Source organism: Apis mellifera, linkage group LG3 (genome assembly GCF_003254395.2).
Source record: "Apis mellifera strain DH4 linkage group LG3, Amel_HAv3.1, whole genome shotgun sequence".
Classification (NCBI taxonomy): Eukaryota; Metazoa; Arthropoda; class Insecta; order Hymenoptera; family Apidae; genus Apis; species Apis mellifera.
The window spans coordinates 8005482-8023074 of record NC_037640.1 but is presented as its reverse complement, the minus strand read 5'-3'; the positions used below and the strand labels follow the sequence as shown (position 1 = coordinate 8023074).

The 17593-nt window shown below is 35.7% G+C and overlaps 1 protein-coding gene across 2 annotated transcripts in view; it reads right to left on the bottom strand.

Annotated features, from left to right (window-relative positions):
* LOC412855 (Down syndrome cell adhesion molecule-like protein Dscam2) overlaps window positions 1–17593 on the bottom strand; it is a 213777-nt gene that overhangs the window by 15882 nt on the left and 180302 nt on the right. For both annotated transcript variants that reach the window (XM_006563917.3, XM_016911468.2), the window contains exon 5: window positions 11053–11217. In XM_006563917.3, coding sequence (XP_006563980.2) covers window positions 11053–11217 — 165 coding nt within the window. The remainder of the gene's footprint in view (window positions 1–11052; window positions 11218–17593) is intronic.

The window sequence follows — 17593 nt, the reverse complement described above, 5'->3', positions numbered from 1 at the left end:
AGACGTTTGACGGCGAGCAGCCGCCGGTGTGACTCGAAGAAAAACTTCAAAAAGAATCGATAGACCCTTCGTTCCCCGCTTCCTCGAAGACGTGTCAGACACTCTGATACCGGGGATAATGGAAAGCCTTCGTCGAAATGAAAGCGTTTTCTTTTTTTTCCTTTTTTTTTTTTTTTTCAGAGTTCGTTTGTTCGAATATACGATACACTAAGCCTTCTCACGCCGTTTTCCTCGAGAGATGGGATAACTTGGACTTTGCCTAGTAGACTTTGTAAGTTTTATACGTTTGACTTATTGCCTTTTCTCGCGGAAAAATGGAATAATACGTACGTGTATATTTTCTTTTTGGTGGATATTAATGCTTTGCGCTCGAGAGACGAGTCTCAGGCCTACAATGAATTTGAATGATAGAGCCTAATTGATAACGAAACTATATTTTTCTTATTTTTGAACTTGTGAAGATTTAATTTAGAAAACAGAAATATTGTTCTTTATTGTAATTCATTATCTCGTTAAAAATGTATATAACATATAAAAATATTGCATTTAATAATTAATATAGAATATATATATATATATATATATATATATATATATATATAGAAAAATAAATACAATTATAATATAATATAACTTGGTGTTTCATGTTCCAATTAACAAGAGCGCACTATTAATTCATAAATAGATTTTCTTTTCTTTATATTAAGAATATAAAATCATTTTGCTTGTAAGACACTTGATTACATATGTTGCCACTTTGACCAACTCGAAAAAATTCATCAAATTTTCCTCGAATAATTGCAAAAGAGTCTTACACATAAAACGCATCGAATCGAGAGATTGGAATACGATCCCCTTCTGAATTTTCGAAAAGTCACTGCCTCGAACTAGCTGGAACGAGAAAGAAGAAGAAAAAAAAGGAAGGACAGCCCGATAAAGCTCGAATCGACGTAACCATGGGTCCATTTCCTCCGTATCCAGGCCGATGCTGCCTCGTCACACGGACGACGAATGCATTCGACGAATGTAGCTTCGTGCTTCCGGTTCGTATTACGGGCGTCGAGCTCCGGGTTACGAGCTATTTATCTCCGTATTTTTATTCCGTCGGGGAAAGCCGATATTAAATTGCTTCTTTCGCCCCCTGAAGAAGAAACTTGCCCCTCGTCGTGACTGACTAGCAACCTTATTTTCCTTTTCGCCTAAATATACATACGTGTATCTGTATTTGTTAAGAAAAATTACGTAGAAATAAATATATTTTTGGGAAATAAGGATTTCTTGATAAATATAAGTGGAATTTGGAAGGTGATGGTACTTATTAAAATATTTTTTGAATTTATAAATTATTGGAGTAAGCTTTACGGAAGCTACTTTATTTATTTATTTTCGTAACTTGTTAAATTTTGCCAATTGTTCAATCTTATGAATTTATTTATACAGAAATAATCTCATGCACGTAATTTGGTAAATCCAATCGTCTCTTTCAAGTCTCTCTCACTTTCCAATCTCCTCGCTAGTATCGTGTTCTTGGAGAGATCGATATCTCGGAGCTCGATTCTCAATTCCCGTTCATCAGGACGATCCATTAATAGTCCAATAATAGTCGCAAGAAACTCGATACGTATCTTAAATTAATAATAATAATAATAATAATCTCGAACAATTATATTAAGAATTACGAGAACGAAAAACACGTTTGATTGTTAAAAATCTCCACGTTTCGAAAGGAAAGCCTAAAAAATCTTCGAGGAATCGTCCGAACGAAACTTCAACGCTCGCGAGATCGAGAAACACGTTCGATATTGTTAAAAATCTCCACGTTTCGAAAGGAAAGCCTAAAAAAGAAAAAAAAAAAGAAAGAAAATCTTCGAGGAATCGTTCGATTCGAAACTTCAACGCTCGCAAGATCGAAAAACACGTTCGATGTTGTTAAAAATCTCCACGTTTCGAAAGGAAAGCCTAAAAAATCTTCGAGGAATCGTCCGAACGAAATTTCAACGCTCGCAAGATCGAAAAACACATTCAATATTGTTAAAAATTTCCACGTTTCGAAAGGAAAGCCTAAAAAAGAAAGAAAATTTTCGAGAAATCGTCCGAACGAAACTTCAACGCTCGCGAGATCGAAAAACACGTTCGATGTTGTTAAAAATTTCCACGTTTCGAAAGGAAAGCCTAAAAAAGAAAAGAAAAGAAAGAAAAAATCTTCGAGGAATCCTTCGAACGAAACTTCAACGCTCGCGTAATTACGAGAACGCCTTTCTTTCTTTCTTTGGCGCGTGGTTCCGGCTCAACAGGAAGCAATTTTCGTATACATAACAGAGGGTGTATGTGTCGTTTACGTAAAAGCTTTGAGAGTTACTTTGTAAAATCTTCGAATGCCCGACGGACGCACGTTCGCGACAGATTCTCCAGGCACGTATTTCAATCGAGCGCTCGCTCGCCTGTGAAAGTATCCATTCCCCTCCTTTTTCCTCTCTTTCTCGTGTGCGTGCGTGCACCTGCGCGCGCGTGTAAGAGGGGAAGAAGAATATTTTCAGCGAACAAAGGGGTGGAATAATTCTACGCACGATCGTTGAACGAGAGGCAACGAAATATAGAGGGATCCTTTCTGAATAATTGAGAGGCGAGGGAGGGGGAATTGATACAAGCGACAAAATCTTTTGTTCGAGTAAACCGTGGATGAATTTTAAATTGGTAGTGGTGGTAGTTGGTTTCGTATCGTTGAATTATAGATGGTTTGTTTGATAGTTCAAGATTTTATATAAATATGGAGTTTTTTAATGGAATGATAAATTTTGCTTTATTCTTCTTTTTTTTCTTATTTTTTGGAAGGGAATAATTTCGATCGATTGTCAATTTCGCGATATAATCCATCCTTTCTCGCGATAATTATCGAGTTTTACGAAGCGACGAAATAATAAAACTGTTTTTAATCGTGTCTTTTAAGCGTGAAAAAAATGATTTAATTTTAATCGATCATAATTTATGATATAATCTTTTTCGATGGACAAGAGATTTTATTTCACGAGGTAATGAAATAATAAAATAATCTCTCGTTTGAGGGTTTGAAGCGTGAAAAAGTAATTTAATTTTTGTACCGATTATAGTATATATATACGCAATCTGTGATATTATCGTGGTAGAGAAATCATTTTATCGAGGAATTTTTTTTTTTTTTTTTTTTCGATGAAACGAAGAAATATTGCAGTTTTTCATTTTTCCCGAAAACGAATATTTACTTCTTGTTTTTTTCCTTCTTTTTCATTACAAATGTTCAAATCAACAAAACGATCATTAAATTAAAATTAATTAAAAAAAAATAACTAAAATTACGATTAATTTTTGTTTCGTTCGTGGAGTGAAAATTTCACAATTTTATAAATTTTATAAATTTATTTGTAATTTTGAAAAGCTTCCCTTTAAATTTAGTACGAAACGCGAATTAGATCATTGGAGGGAACGATTTGTACAACGAAACGATCAGTTTCCCTTTTCCCCTGCCACTATTCGTTATCGATTTCGTAGAAATGCTTGGAACGCGAAGGGACAGTGAAATATTGGCAAATGTTTAAACATGCCAGCAAGTGTACGCACGTACCGTGGTACAAATGCCTCTATGAAATACCGTTCAAAGTCCTTTCTTCAATTGACGTCACTGTGCTTCACGTGTCAATTCTCCCTGTCATACAATTCATTCTCCCTCGTAAACGTCTATTCCCTCTCTCTGATCCCTCGTAAATACATTGAATTTTGCATAGAAATAAGAGAAACACTTTGAGGCGTTAAACTGTTCTTATTGCCTTTTATCGAGCAAAAAATCTACTGTATATGGGAAAATTAATTTTCTTTTTCTATCTTTGCACCGTTTCTTTCAATTCGTTACGTAGAGATATTTTTAAAATATTTTAATAGAAGAATATTCTTAGAAATAAGGAAAGATGTGCCACCTATTTTCTTTAAACTCTTTCGATCTTTTTAAATCTTCAAACGTTCAACTTTCTTTTTATTCTCCAACGATTTCTTTCTCTACGAGGATAGCAAGAAACACACGTATACACTTTCTTCTTTATCTAAAGTTTAGATAAAGAAATTTCTTCCAACATCTTGTATTTTATTTAACAAACTAAAAAATCCCTTTCGATTTCTTTAAATTTTTATTACCCCTCGAATTTCTTTGCGATTGCCTTTTATCGATTCTTTTAAATTTTTACCAAAATTCCCTTTTCTCCAAACACTCCAAAAACAAGTTCCAATCCTTCTTTAATCTATATTCCACATTTCTAATCCTTAAAATTTTCTCTCCCTTCCAAATTTCTTCGCCATCCAACGTTTCAAAAATCTTTCGCTTCTCTCCAAACCTTCCATTCAAAAAAAATTCCTTATCCAAAAAATTATTATCCAATTTCTCTCTCGATCCACTTATCCAAACACCTCGCCCTGTTTAAAGAAAAAAAACCACCCTAATTAATACTAATCTCACAGAGAAATTACACCCGAAATTCCCCGATCGCGCGAAGGAGGTGCAAAGCGCATCCATAGGTAACCCGATCCACCACCCTTCGGGCCCGCTTCGCTTCGTCCTATACACGCTCAGCCATTCATGTCCCATACATATTTATGCCGGTCGCTTGCACGTAACAGGTACCATACCCCTCCCTCTTCCACCCTCTCGCACAGATATACGCGCGCGCGCGCAGGATGATATCACGGCGAGCATCACGTCGTGTCGGGTTGTGATACGTTTGTTTCGCGACGCGGCGCCCGACCTCAACATTGTGCACGCCTCGACACGTACCACGGAAACACCTGCGCCCTCCTCCTCCTCCTCCTCCTTCGTTCTCATCGCGACGACCTCCGTTATCAGCGCCGCTGCTGTCCTCGTCCAAGGAAGGAACAGTGGAGTACCCCGTCTGACGACGACGACGTCGTCGTGTCACGAGAGAGAGAGAGAGAGAGGAGAGGAAGGGGATGGATCGACGACATGACACGACTTTGTCTCCAGGGGGACAGCATATCGATACGATAGGATCGATGATGATTCTCTTTTGTGGAGGAAAGGGAATAAAGAGATTAGGTATTCGTGGAAGATGAATTAGTTTGAGGAGGTTTGAGAGGGTTTGAGAAGGTTTGAAAGGGTTTGAGAGGGTTTGAGAAGATTTGAAGATATGCGGGTGGTGTGTAATTTATCGGTTTGAATTGGAAGTTCTTTTTTGATGCAGGATGAAAGTGAAACGATGCTGGGTTTGGGAAAAAATCGAATGTTGGACGAAGTTTGAGCTTTGAAACAAGGAAGGAAATAAATGAATTGATTTGATTTTTCTTTTCTTTTTTTTTTTTCAAGAGAGAGAATTAAAAGTATGTATAAGATAAAATTTTTGGTAAGTTAGGAAAGGATTGTGGGTACGTAATATCGAAGCAGAAGGCGGCTGATGAGTTGGAAGTCCATGGAAACTGACGTCCTTGCTCGATGTTCGATGAGTTGGAAACAGGTCGAAATCGGTCTTTCGACCGATCTTCTTCCACCTGGATGGGCCTCGTACGAGGAAAATTTATCGCGGAATATCTACGCTTTTCTTAAGTTTACATTAGCTCTAGCTCTTTCATTTTCGGTTTATCGTTCAAGGAAACGAATACAGGAAAGAAACATCGAAATTTAATAATCTGGAGAACTTCGTAATTATCCAAAGTTTGAATTTGATGCGAGGATCGGTGGCAAGTTCATGGCCAAAACGCTAAGCTACGAGTTAAGTCAAGTTTCAGAGTTTAACAAGTTTCGTGTTCCCATCGAGTTCCCACGAGTTTCGAATTGTTCCTCCTCCAACTTCTAATTTGTTTTAATCTCGAACGCTAATCACGATCTTTCATGAGCCCCAAATTGATCTAATGTATCCTTTCGAAAAAAAATTTTGAATCTTATGCAAATTATTTATCATATTAGAATTCTATTTGCACGAATTATGAATAATCGATACGTCTTTCGAACTTTCTTTAATTTCTCTCGCAACGAATGAACAAATCGTAACAAACAAACCAAGCTTATCAAAAATGCTTATTTCCCATCGACTGGAAGGCTGAATGATTTAAATCTTCACCAGCCCCGGTAATTGGCCTCCACTCGAGGAGGAGAGCGGCTAATGTTGACATCTCATTCTCCGGTTCAAACTAGCTCCCATCTCTAACGTCTCAACTTAAAAATCTCCAAGCTCGTTCGACGCCAACCACCTCGAGCGCAAGTGTGTCCGCATACATTTGCCCAGCAACTTGTCCTACCCTACCCTTTCTCCTCCTTCAACAATACATTTTCCTCTCCCTCTACGATTACAATTTTATCCTCGTATCTCCTCTCCTCCCCCCGATTTATTCGCAATCATTTCCCTTTCGACGTGCTCAATAAATCTTCTTTCCTCTCGTCTCGTTGCAGAAACTTATTTATGAGATTCCGAGGAGGGTGGTCCATCCAGAGGAGAAGGTAATTGCCTTCAAACGTGACTATCTCTATCCTTCAAGTATTCGATTCTCGAATAAATTGTAAATTTTATATATAAATCATCCCGAAATAATTGTAGCATACTGGAAAGGTACATAAGATATTAAATGGGACAAAAAAACTTCCCCCTGGCGACTCCAAAAGAAGAAGAACAGAGGGGGGAGAAAAAAAGCTCATTACTCTTCGCAGGGGTAATCAGAGGAACGCATCAAACGAGGATCCGCTCGAATCCATTCCGTCCAAACAAATTTAATTTTCCCCTCCTTTGAACGTTTTCGAGCCTTCTCTCTTCTCTTCCACATTTCGTCGCAGCGAGCAACTCTCTCTGTTTGCAGTGTTGTGAGAAAGAGAGAGGTACGAGAGCGTATATTACCATCTCCTGGTCGCCGAATGCCAAGCTCTCCTCCGAATACCTTTTCCACGGCAATATTTCCATATTTCTTCCTCCCGGTGGCCATGTTTGTTTTCGCCATTGCCAATATTAAAACCTCGCTCGAGCGCGCCACACCGTACCCTCACCCTTTTCTTTCCTCTCTCGCCTCTTTTCTCCAAGAGGGGACCACTATCCGATTCCTTACGCTGGATCACACTCCTCTCGAGGACGCATCCCCTACAGATGTTGCGATTCTTACGAGAGGCGGATCCCGTATTTTCCAGCTGGAATGAATTCGGTTATCGATTCGAAATTGGCGATCCCTTTTTACGGCAATCGCGGATTCTCTTCTTTCTATTTCGCGCTCTAGGAAATCGTTGGATTGATATACAAGGAGGACTTGTTTTAAATTTACGAATAGTTTTTTTTCGAATTCGCGGAGAGATCAAGGAAGCAGAAAATTATATATTTGATAAATAAAATACAATTTTTCAAATTCGTAAAATAAATATTCACAGCCAATTTCTCTCGAATATTACGAAAATGATATAATACTTCAGATTAATTCAATTCGAGAAGAAAGGAAAAAATATGGAATCGTCAACGAGCATCGATCATTATATGAATTAAATCAGAGAAATTCGTTGCTTGATTACGAACAATGATCGAATAATCCGTGCCTTTTAATCCTTGCGTATGCGTGCCACGAATTTACGAATAACGTAAAGGAGGATAGGGGTGGATTCGAGTGGATGGTGGCGGCATTTTTCCCCCGAGAGAGGGTGCCTCGAGGGCTGTTTATGGGAAAGGCGAAAGTCTCGCGCCGCGAAAAATGAAGTTTCAAGTTCTTCCTTCTCTTCTCCTTCCACTTCTCTCTCCCTCCTCTTTTCCATCGCGAACCGTTTCGGGGAATTGTTTATGCCGATGAAACTTGCACGCGCGTCGGGGAAATAAACGTTTAAACTTCTCTCGTGGCACGGTTCGACTTTTTAATTGAAACCAACCCTTTCGCGGTTATAAATGCACAGGGGATGAAATGTAAAAAAAAAAAAAGAGAAGAAAATAAACGAAAGGAGAATTTTTGGATTGAACGCAATTACGTTATTCGAGCGAGGAAGATGATTTTATTTTTTTATATATATTCGTTTTTTTAAACGGATTTCGAAACGGGTTTTCATTCAAAAATATTGAAAGTTTTAAATAATTTTACTTCCTCTTTAGTATTTCGATATGAGAATGAACTATGATTCGAGATGAGAATGAACTATTGTCCAATGGAAGGGGTTAATGATTGATTAATTTGGAAGGAAACGAATTTTCTTTAATCCGAAAAGAAAATTTGTAATTAAATTTCTCGATGCATTAGAAACCAGAGAATTGTATCTATCTATTAATTTATTTGTAACGATAATTTATATTTAAATAGTTATAATAATAATCGTATATATACAAATAAAATATACATTTATTAATAATTTATAATTATTATTAATATTTTATTATATATATTATTATTAATATTTTAAATATACATATATTAATAATTTCGAAAATAATTTTTACAATTTTGAATATTCAAATTATAATATCTTCTACTATTATATAGTGTATATATGATGCCAAGATTATCAACAAAGCGTATAAAATTCATATATATACTTCACTTAATATCTGAAAAATTTTAAAATAAAGAAAGTTATACGATTTCGAGGTCAATAAATCCTTTATAACTTGCAAATCGACATAAACATTATTATAATTTTCGATACTATTTTCTTCATTCTCATCTCTGTATCAGCACTCAACTCTTCGCACTTATCTTCCTTTTACGAATAAAAAAAAAGAAAACCTCCCTTTAATCCTCATCAGAACCTTTCTTCCATCTTGAGGAAAAGCCTGGACTCTTCAAAGATCTCCGAATCCCTTCGAATCTCGTTCGTTTCAGTTTCGAACTTTGAACTCGCTCCCTGGCCCCCCCCCTCCCCGACGTTTCACTCGAAATATCGTCTCGTCCAGGTGGCAGGCAAAGGACGTGGAGAAGGCGACGCGAAAAGAGGGCGACATCGTGCGCACCCAAGCTTTGCCGATTAAGCTTTGCCGTCGATTTCGGCTTAACAGCCGTTCGCGTTGATGAAACGTGCGTCAACGTCGCATCGCGTTGAAAGGACAACGAGACACAGAAATTGCACAAAGGTATAAAAGCAGGGGGGGAGGGAGGAAGGAGGAGGAGGAGGAGGAGGAGGAGGAGGAAAGCGCCGACTCGAAACAGTACTCTGAATCGTGTGTACTTTGCCGTCTGAAAAAAACCGGAAAGAGGTCGAGCGTCTATTTCCGCCGTTGAGACGTCAGTTCAGAGAGGATGTGTTCATTATTAAAAAATACGGAGCCATTTCCGTCCGTTGCGACCGTGAACGACGGTGGAAATGAAAGAACACGATCATCTTCTTCTTCCGGTTTCAAGATGACTCTGTGTGTCTCTTTCTTTTTTTACAACGTTCGAATTATCAATTACGGATTCTTTTTTTATTAAAGAAACAGAAGAGGATCGTCGTTTTATAATTCTACGGATTGAAATACACTTTTTGTATCTTTTTTGCTAAATTTCCTCCAAGAGATTGAATCATTAAATGATAAAAATAAACGTTAACATTTTATGGAAACACATAGTCGTCTGATGTATTGAAAATTATCCAAAGTAAAGGAGATCGTGAAGGACGGAAATGATTTTCTTGCAAAGAGATTAAATATCAATATATTAACATTTTAACGCATAATCATGTATCGAACTTTACAAAATTATCCAAAGTGAATCTAATTTCCTTTGAACGGAGTTTCCTGCGGAGGAAAATCCATTTATAGGCATCGTCCAATCAAACGAACACCATCAATCCGTTCGGATATCATCCAACCCCGTCTCCATTCCCAGTTCAGGCACGAAGAACGTTTAAAAACTATCAAACTCCCTTTACCAACCCCTCCACCGATTCGAAACACGTCCACCACGAACCAACAACTTCGAAACAACTCGGCAGTTAGCCGCCGCGTTATATTCCTCCCCATTCCAATATTCTCCTCCGTCTTTTCAACTTTATCCTAGGCGCCCCTTTCGTTCCAACCGTCCCTTCCTTCCTCTCTCTCTCTCTCTATTTCCATTCGTCTCCAATCGAATATCATCCCCTCCAGAGGCCCATTGCACCCTTATCGTATCCAAGTGGATGTTTTTATGCTTTGTCTGGGACGTTTCAAAAATTCATGAAATAAACGATACATTTGGATATATTCAGACGCAATTCTCGAATCGAATTCAATTTCGAATCGATTGAAATGTAATTATGTATTAAATGTAATTAAATGTATTGAATGTATAAATGTAATTTAGGATTCAGATTTTGTACGTTTAAGAAAAATATATTTTTTTGAATCGAAAGGGAGGAGAAAAATGGTTTTGATTTGGATCCTTTGCAGCGTTCAATTCTCGTAGTAGAATTTCCGCGGGGTTTCGTTTAACGAGCATAAATCTCGACGTTGATACTTTTTTTTTTAATATTAATAAACGCGTGCCGTTTGTCAGCAATTAAAGTCAACTATTTCACGAGAAAGAGTGCACTTCAAAGGGGGTTAGTTTTTTAGAGGGAGGGGGGAGTATCTCGGGAATGGCACGCTGTCATCCATTTTATGAAATATTTTATAGAATATTGCCCCGTCCGCCAGGCATTCTAATCGTTTCGTTTCATTTTTTTACTCTCTTACTCACCGCCAAGAAAAGAAGAATATTGAAAATGTAATAAGGTTGTACAGAACTTACCAGTAGATAAACCTATCAGTTAAATGATTAATTTAAATGTCTATAATAAATATCTATATCAATAAGTAATGCTTTCTAACAATTAATAACTTGTTTTTTAAAAAGACAATGTTGGCATTTCAACATCTTTAAAACATTCACTACTTTAAACTTTTAATCTAATTGAAGGAATAACAGGATGATTGGATCATGGAAATCACAAGATTTCTCATTCATAAACTACTCTCTTATTTAAAACATCTTATCCAAAATTTCAAAGAAATCTAATGTTCCAATCGTACGAACTTTCTAATTAATTTAAAAATACGAAAATTGTGAAACCTCTGAAATTTTCCTAATTTACTTAAATATCACAAATTTCTATTTAAAAATCTCGAGAAATTTTACCTGTGTCCGTGCTACCGGGTAGAAGTATGGCGTCGTCGCGGAACCAGGAGGTGACTGTCAGATGCTCCTTCACGTCCTCCCTCGCCGTGCAAGATAAAACTGCGTTGCATCCCTCCAACACCGGCGATCTGTTCACCCTAACGTCGTACCCGGGCACCGTCAACACTGGAATCCAAACAGAGAATCTCGATTAGAAGGGTTGGAGGACCTCGTGACCAACAACCACCCCCTTTCCGCAAACCGTAATTAAAGGCGTCGCTTCATTAAACCTCCTCCCCTTTCTTCCCGCTCCCCTCTTTTTACATTCGAAAAGTTTGAATGTGGAAAAAGAAAGAAAGAGAGAGAGAGAAATTATGGTGGAAATGTCCTTGGAACAACGTTTCGAGTTTCTATTTGCACGAGTCGAATGGATGGACGAAAGGGAGGAATGGTTGATAAGTTTTGGGGGGAGGGAAGGGGAAAGGTTGCGGATTTCTTTCTTCCTCGAGAAGAATCTCCCGCGGGGGAGACTCGGAGCGCAGAGTTTATGGAACGTGATAGAGGATTATTGATTCGTTTTCGACCGCGTTTTGTTGGGATTCTCTGCCCCGAGTAGATTAAAAGTTTGTCGAACAGAGTTTTTGGTCAAAGGTCGATCTTCGCCTCTGGGGGAGAAGAGGGTGTAAGAATCGATCGTTTCTTCGCACGTTTAACTTCGCAAGTTTAACCAACCATTTGTTTGATTCGAGTTAGAAAAAATTTGATGAAAGATACTTTTATTCGAAAGAAAAATATGAAAATTGTTTCGTTGATCGAGATTTTATATGGATCGTTGTAAATCAATTTTTAATCCAGAACGAGTTAAATTTAACGTTATCCTTTTTATTTTGTCCAATTTCTTTCTTTTTTTAGCAAAATAAAGTATCCAAGGACTAATGTTAAACCATTATTTCCATTTTTCTATCGGAAATTCAGGAAGATGTTCGAACGAAACGGAATACAGAGGGAGAGAAGAAAAAGACAATAATCCCGTTCAATCCCCGGGACCGCAGCCGCAGTAACATAATAACTCTTATAATATGAAAATCCTCGAGTACTCTCGTTGAATAAGTACCCCCCTTTGAATCCCACTTAATAACGAAACAATTTACTTACGACTTTAATGGTCAATTTAATTCCCCGATATTACGATCACTTTTAGTGTTAAATCTAACCGGAGAATATTAAATTAAATTTAACAGCGTTTCTTCTTTTCAAACCTAGTTTCCAAATCCACCTGTTATATATAATAAATAACCAGAACGAGTTAATCATTTGTTGTTAAAGAAAACTTACTTTAACGAAGCAATTTAAATCCAAATTCACATATTTATGCATATTTCCAATAGGAAAATAATAATTCAAAGGAAGAAGATGAAAAATGACGATGACTTATAAAATATACGAGGTATATATCGGAGATAATTCACAAGGAAATCGATCAACAACGATTTGTGAACAGAGAAGAATCGAGCGGGTTATTTTATTCGAGAAATACACACGACCTAAATAAAAGAGAAACGTGACGGTGGATTGGGTCGAGAGAGGGGGAGGGGGGGAGTCCATCCGATATTTACATAAATCCCCCTTCTCGGTCGATTTTTCACCAAACGTTCCACGACGTTGTTTACCGACACGTTTCGTTCGAATACGTTTCGTAGCACAGGCTATAAATCACGTGGATGGACGTGACATCCGTTCCATATCCCGCGCGGGAAAAATCCTTAGGATAAAAATCGGCGAAATCGTTTCTGAGAAGACATCGCCGCAGCTGTCCTCGCGCCGCCATTACGGTCCTTGTTAAATCGACACGATAGAATGGATCGAAAACACTCTCAACAGTCTCTCTCTCTCTCTCTCTTATTGGCGACAGAAGTGGCATAAGTGAAGGGTTAGTGTTACGTATAGGGGGAGAGAAGATCTCTTCTGTAATAATTTTATCAAGAAAAAAAAAAGGAATATATATATAATTGGAAGATAGATTTTTTGAAAGGAAGAAATAATAATCGATCGCATCGTCAAGTCAATCTATCAATCATCTTTCATAATAAAATGACTTGGAGGATAATTTTTTGATTTAAAAAAAAGTAAAACAATAATAAAATATGCACCGATATTCCTGGTTTTATTAAAATTTCCTTCTCTCCCTTTCTTTTTTTTTCATCCAAAAGAAGATAGATTTTTGAAAGGAAAAAATAATTTTCTCTTCGATTAGCATCGTAATCTATCAATTTTCATAATAAAATAACTTCGAGGGTAAATTTTCGACTTAAAAGAAGTAAATAATAAAATATGCACCGATATTCCCGATTTTATTAAAATTTCTTTTTCTTCCTTTCTTCTTTTTTCATCCAAAAGAAGATAGATTTTTGAAAGAAAAAAATAATAATTTCTTCTTCGTATCGTAATTTATCAATTTTCATAATAAAATAACTTCGAGGATAAATTTTCGAATTAAAAAAAAGTAAATAATAAAATATGCACCGATATTCCCGGTTTTATTAAAATTTCCTTCTCTCCCTTTCTTTTTTTTTCATCCAAAAGAAGATAGATTTTTGAAAGAAAAAAATAATAATTTTCTCTTCGATCGCATCGTAATCTATCAATTTTCATAATATAATGACTTCGAGGATAAATTTTCGATTTAAAAAAAAGTAAAGCAATAATAAAATATGCACCGATATTCCTGATTTTATTAAAATTTCTTCCTCTTCCTTTCTTCTTTTTTCATCCAAAAAAAGATAGATTTTTGAAAGGAAATAATAATAATTTTCTTTTCGATCGCATCGTAATCTATCAATTTTCATAATAAAATAACTTCGAGGGTAAATTTTTGATTTAAAAAAAAGTAAATAATAAAATATGCACCGATATTCCCGGTTTTATTAAAATTTCCTTTTCTCCCTTTCCTTTTTTTTTTTCATCAATTTCCTTTTCTCCCTTTCCTTTTTTTTTTTCATCAAAAAGAAGATAGATTTTTGAAAGGAAAAAGTAATAATTTTCTCTTCGATCGCATCGTAATCTATCAATTTTCAATTAATAAAATAACTTCGAGGGTAAATTTTCGATTTAAAAAAAAGTAAATAATAAAATATGCACCGATATTCCCGGTTTTATTAAAATTTCCTCCTCTCCCTTTTTTTTTTTTTCATCCAAAAGGTATCCAAAAGAAAAGGGGGACGTTTGTCGAGATAAATTCCCTCGGCGGAGATAAGATTAGCGTAGCATCCGGAAATTCGTTTTCAGCTCCAGCAGTTCCGTCGCCGCTCCATTTATTCCCAGATCTGACAGGTAGCTACGATATTGCTCTTAATAGCACTGTCAGCCAGGGCGTCACGCTGTTACGCGTCTCATTTCGGAGGCACAATTTAAGTATTAAACGTAACGCGTTTAAGTCATTTCTTCCCCGCTTCTGACATTCGAAAATTTTGCAATAATGCCTTCTTCTCGCGAAAATTCGTTCAAGGAGTACCGATGTTGCTCTCGAAAGAAGATTAAATTATACGATTCTTTCCCTCTTAAAACGCGACGATTTTTTAATTTTTTTCGAAATTAAATTATTTACACGAAGATAATAATTCAATCTTCTTAAACTTTTGTCAAGAAGAGTATATTATCTTTAATCCTTCTTTATTATTAATTTTATCAAAATATTCATTGTATTTTATCAATCTTTTATCTGTTTATTTTTAAAACACAGCTCTAAACGCAAAAAAAAAAAATATTTTATTAAAATCGAATCATAATACTCTTAGAATATGTTTATTATTTAAAATATTTATTGATTTGTATTCCGAGACGATAATTGTCATAAATTGTTCATCAAAATATTTATAAAAGTATTCGTATTTCTCTACGTTTACTAAAATTAAAATTAACACGTGGTTTATAAAGGCACATCCGCAATTAAAGGCTTAAACGGTCCAAGTATTATCCGTGGCTGTAGAATCGTACGAGAATCGTAATCTAATTAAATTAGAAACTCGTGAAACGGATATTATGAAATTACATAGCGTTTCCTTCCAATTTTAAAGTCGTGATACAATTTAAAAAAAAAAAAAAAAGAAAAAAGATCTTCTCAAATTTCAATTTCGACAATTTCTATTGACTATTAATTTAGAAATAGCATTTCACAATGGAATAGAAATTCAAGTACGACACTGAACGTTAATTTTTTTAAACGACTTAGCTTCGGAAAGAATTTACTTAGGATTCTTGGAATGCTTGCTTTAAGCGGAACCGTAAATTGAAACCGCTACCGTTGCAACTACTCGAACAAACTTAGGAAGATTTAAATTACCGCGAGAGAAAGGAGCAGGTATAAGGAAAAATTACACGAATATTTAAAAAAATAATTTAATTTTTAAAACGCAGAAACCGATTTTTGATCGAATTCCCCCGTACGTTATAAAATAAAATGGACAATTTCGAAAAGAAATTTCCAAGATTGAAAAAAAATAGATTAATCGTTCGCAAGGAAACGTGAATATGATCTAGAAGAGGAGGCGCGAAATATCGGAGGAGGTGCACAAAGGAGAGAGACTGGAAAGTCGAATCTTCTGGTCGATTGCTATTTCGAGACGTGAAAAATTAGGAAGCCACTCGGAGATACGTCCCCCCTCATCCCCTAACCGAGGCGCTGACGAATACCTGGATAACGATCAAATTCCGTGGAAGGGGGAGGGGGAGACGAAACGAAACGTGCAAACGAGGCCAATATGCGCAGATCTCCATCGAACCGGGCGAACGATATTTCCCGTGGATTCGCAGCCAACCCTGGGATTAAGTTTTCTTTTCGATTCACGTCCCGATATCACAACTCGCGACATCTCGATCTCTCCTCCCTCCCTCCCTCCCCTAGATTGACGTAATACGCCGATGGATGGATCAACCCTCGAAGCGTTCACACAGGTTTCTTTCTTTTTTTTGGAGGAGGAGGAGGAGGGATATTTTTCTTTTTATTATTATTCTTTATGCACTGTATCTTCTCGTATCTTTCGGACAAGAAATGAAAGTTTTTTGTACTTGAATATCTTTTTTTATCTTGCTTTTTTATATATTGTATTTCATCGAAATGTGTATTATTAAGGAGCATTATTGTGTTTGGAATTTTTAATAGATAGTTGAAGTTGAAATTTGGATTAGCAACTTTTACGGAATATCTTTGTTATCCTTTTTATTTATAATGACATTTTTTTTTTTTTATTATTTTTTATGTACTATATCTTCTCGTATCTTTCGGACAAGAAGCGAAAGTTTTTTGTGTTTGAATATCTTTTTTTATTTTGAATATCTTTTTTATATGTTATATATATTTGTGTTTTTGAAATTTTCGTCGAAATGTGTATTATTCTTTTGTATTATTGAGGAACGTTATCATGTTTGGAATTTTTGATAGATAGTTGAAGTTGAAGTTGGGATTGGCAACTTTTACGGAATATCTTTGTTATCCTTTTTATTTATGATGACATTGTTTTTTTTTTATTATTATTTTTTATGCACTGTATCTTCTCGTATCTTTTGGACAAGAAGTGAAAGTTTTTTGTATTTGAATATTCTTTTTTATCTTGCTTTTTTATATATTGTATTTCATCGAAATGTGTATTATTGTATTGTATTATCGAGGAGCGTTATCGTGTTTGGAATTTTTGATAGATAGTTGAAGTTGAAGTTGGAATTGGCAACTTTAAGGAATATCTTTGTTATCCTTTTTTATTTACGATGACATTGTTTTTCGATGTATATAAAAATTGGATGTTAAGTTGAGAATATTATCGGTCTGATGGATATAAAGTTGGATACGAAGTTGAGGATGAAACGAAGATGGATGGCTCGATGATTCTTTCGAGATTGAAGAGTTTCCACGAATATTTTATACCCCCTTCTCTGCTTTACATTATATATATATATATAATAATTTATTGTTTTATATCCTATTGGAATTCTTCTTATTTTCGTTTCATTTATTTTTTGCCTTCGTTACTTTCGTTTAAATAGGATTTAAATAGGATAGACGAGTATATATTCGCTTTAGCGAGTATTAAATTTAAAGTTGAAAATGAGGATAAATGGTTTCATTCATTGAAATTGAAGAGATTTTTTTCCACTCCCTTTCCTTTATTTCTCGAAATTATAATGCAACGATCAGAAGAATCCCTCTCTCCGTCCAATAATAAAACATCGAGTCGAAGTATGGACGAGTCATCCTTTCAATCTTATTAAACTCAACTTAAATTCAAATCTAAAACAATCAAATAACCTTAATAAAATAAACAACCGTAGAATAAAAAGACGTAACAAAAATTCCAAAGAAACTTTCCAACCCTCAAACTGTCTCTCTCTTTCAAAAAAAAAACATCCCTCTTCGAATCAATTAATCATTAATCATTTATTCTCGTGCGATTAAGAGGATCATCATCGATGTTGTAAAGAAAACGAAGAAAGGAGAGTAGAAAGCACATATATATATAAAACACACGTATATATAAAGATGAAGGAAAGAAGGAAGGGGTAGCACAGCACG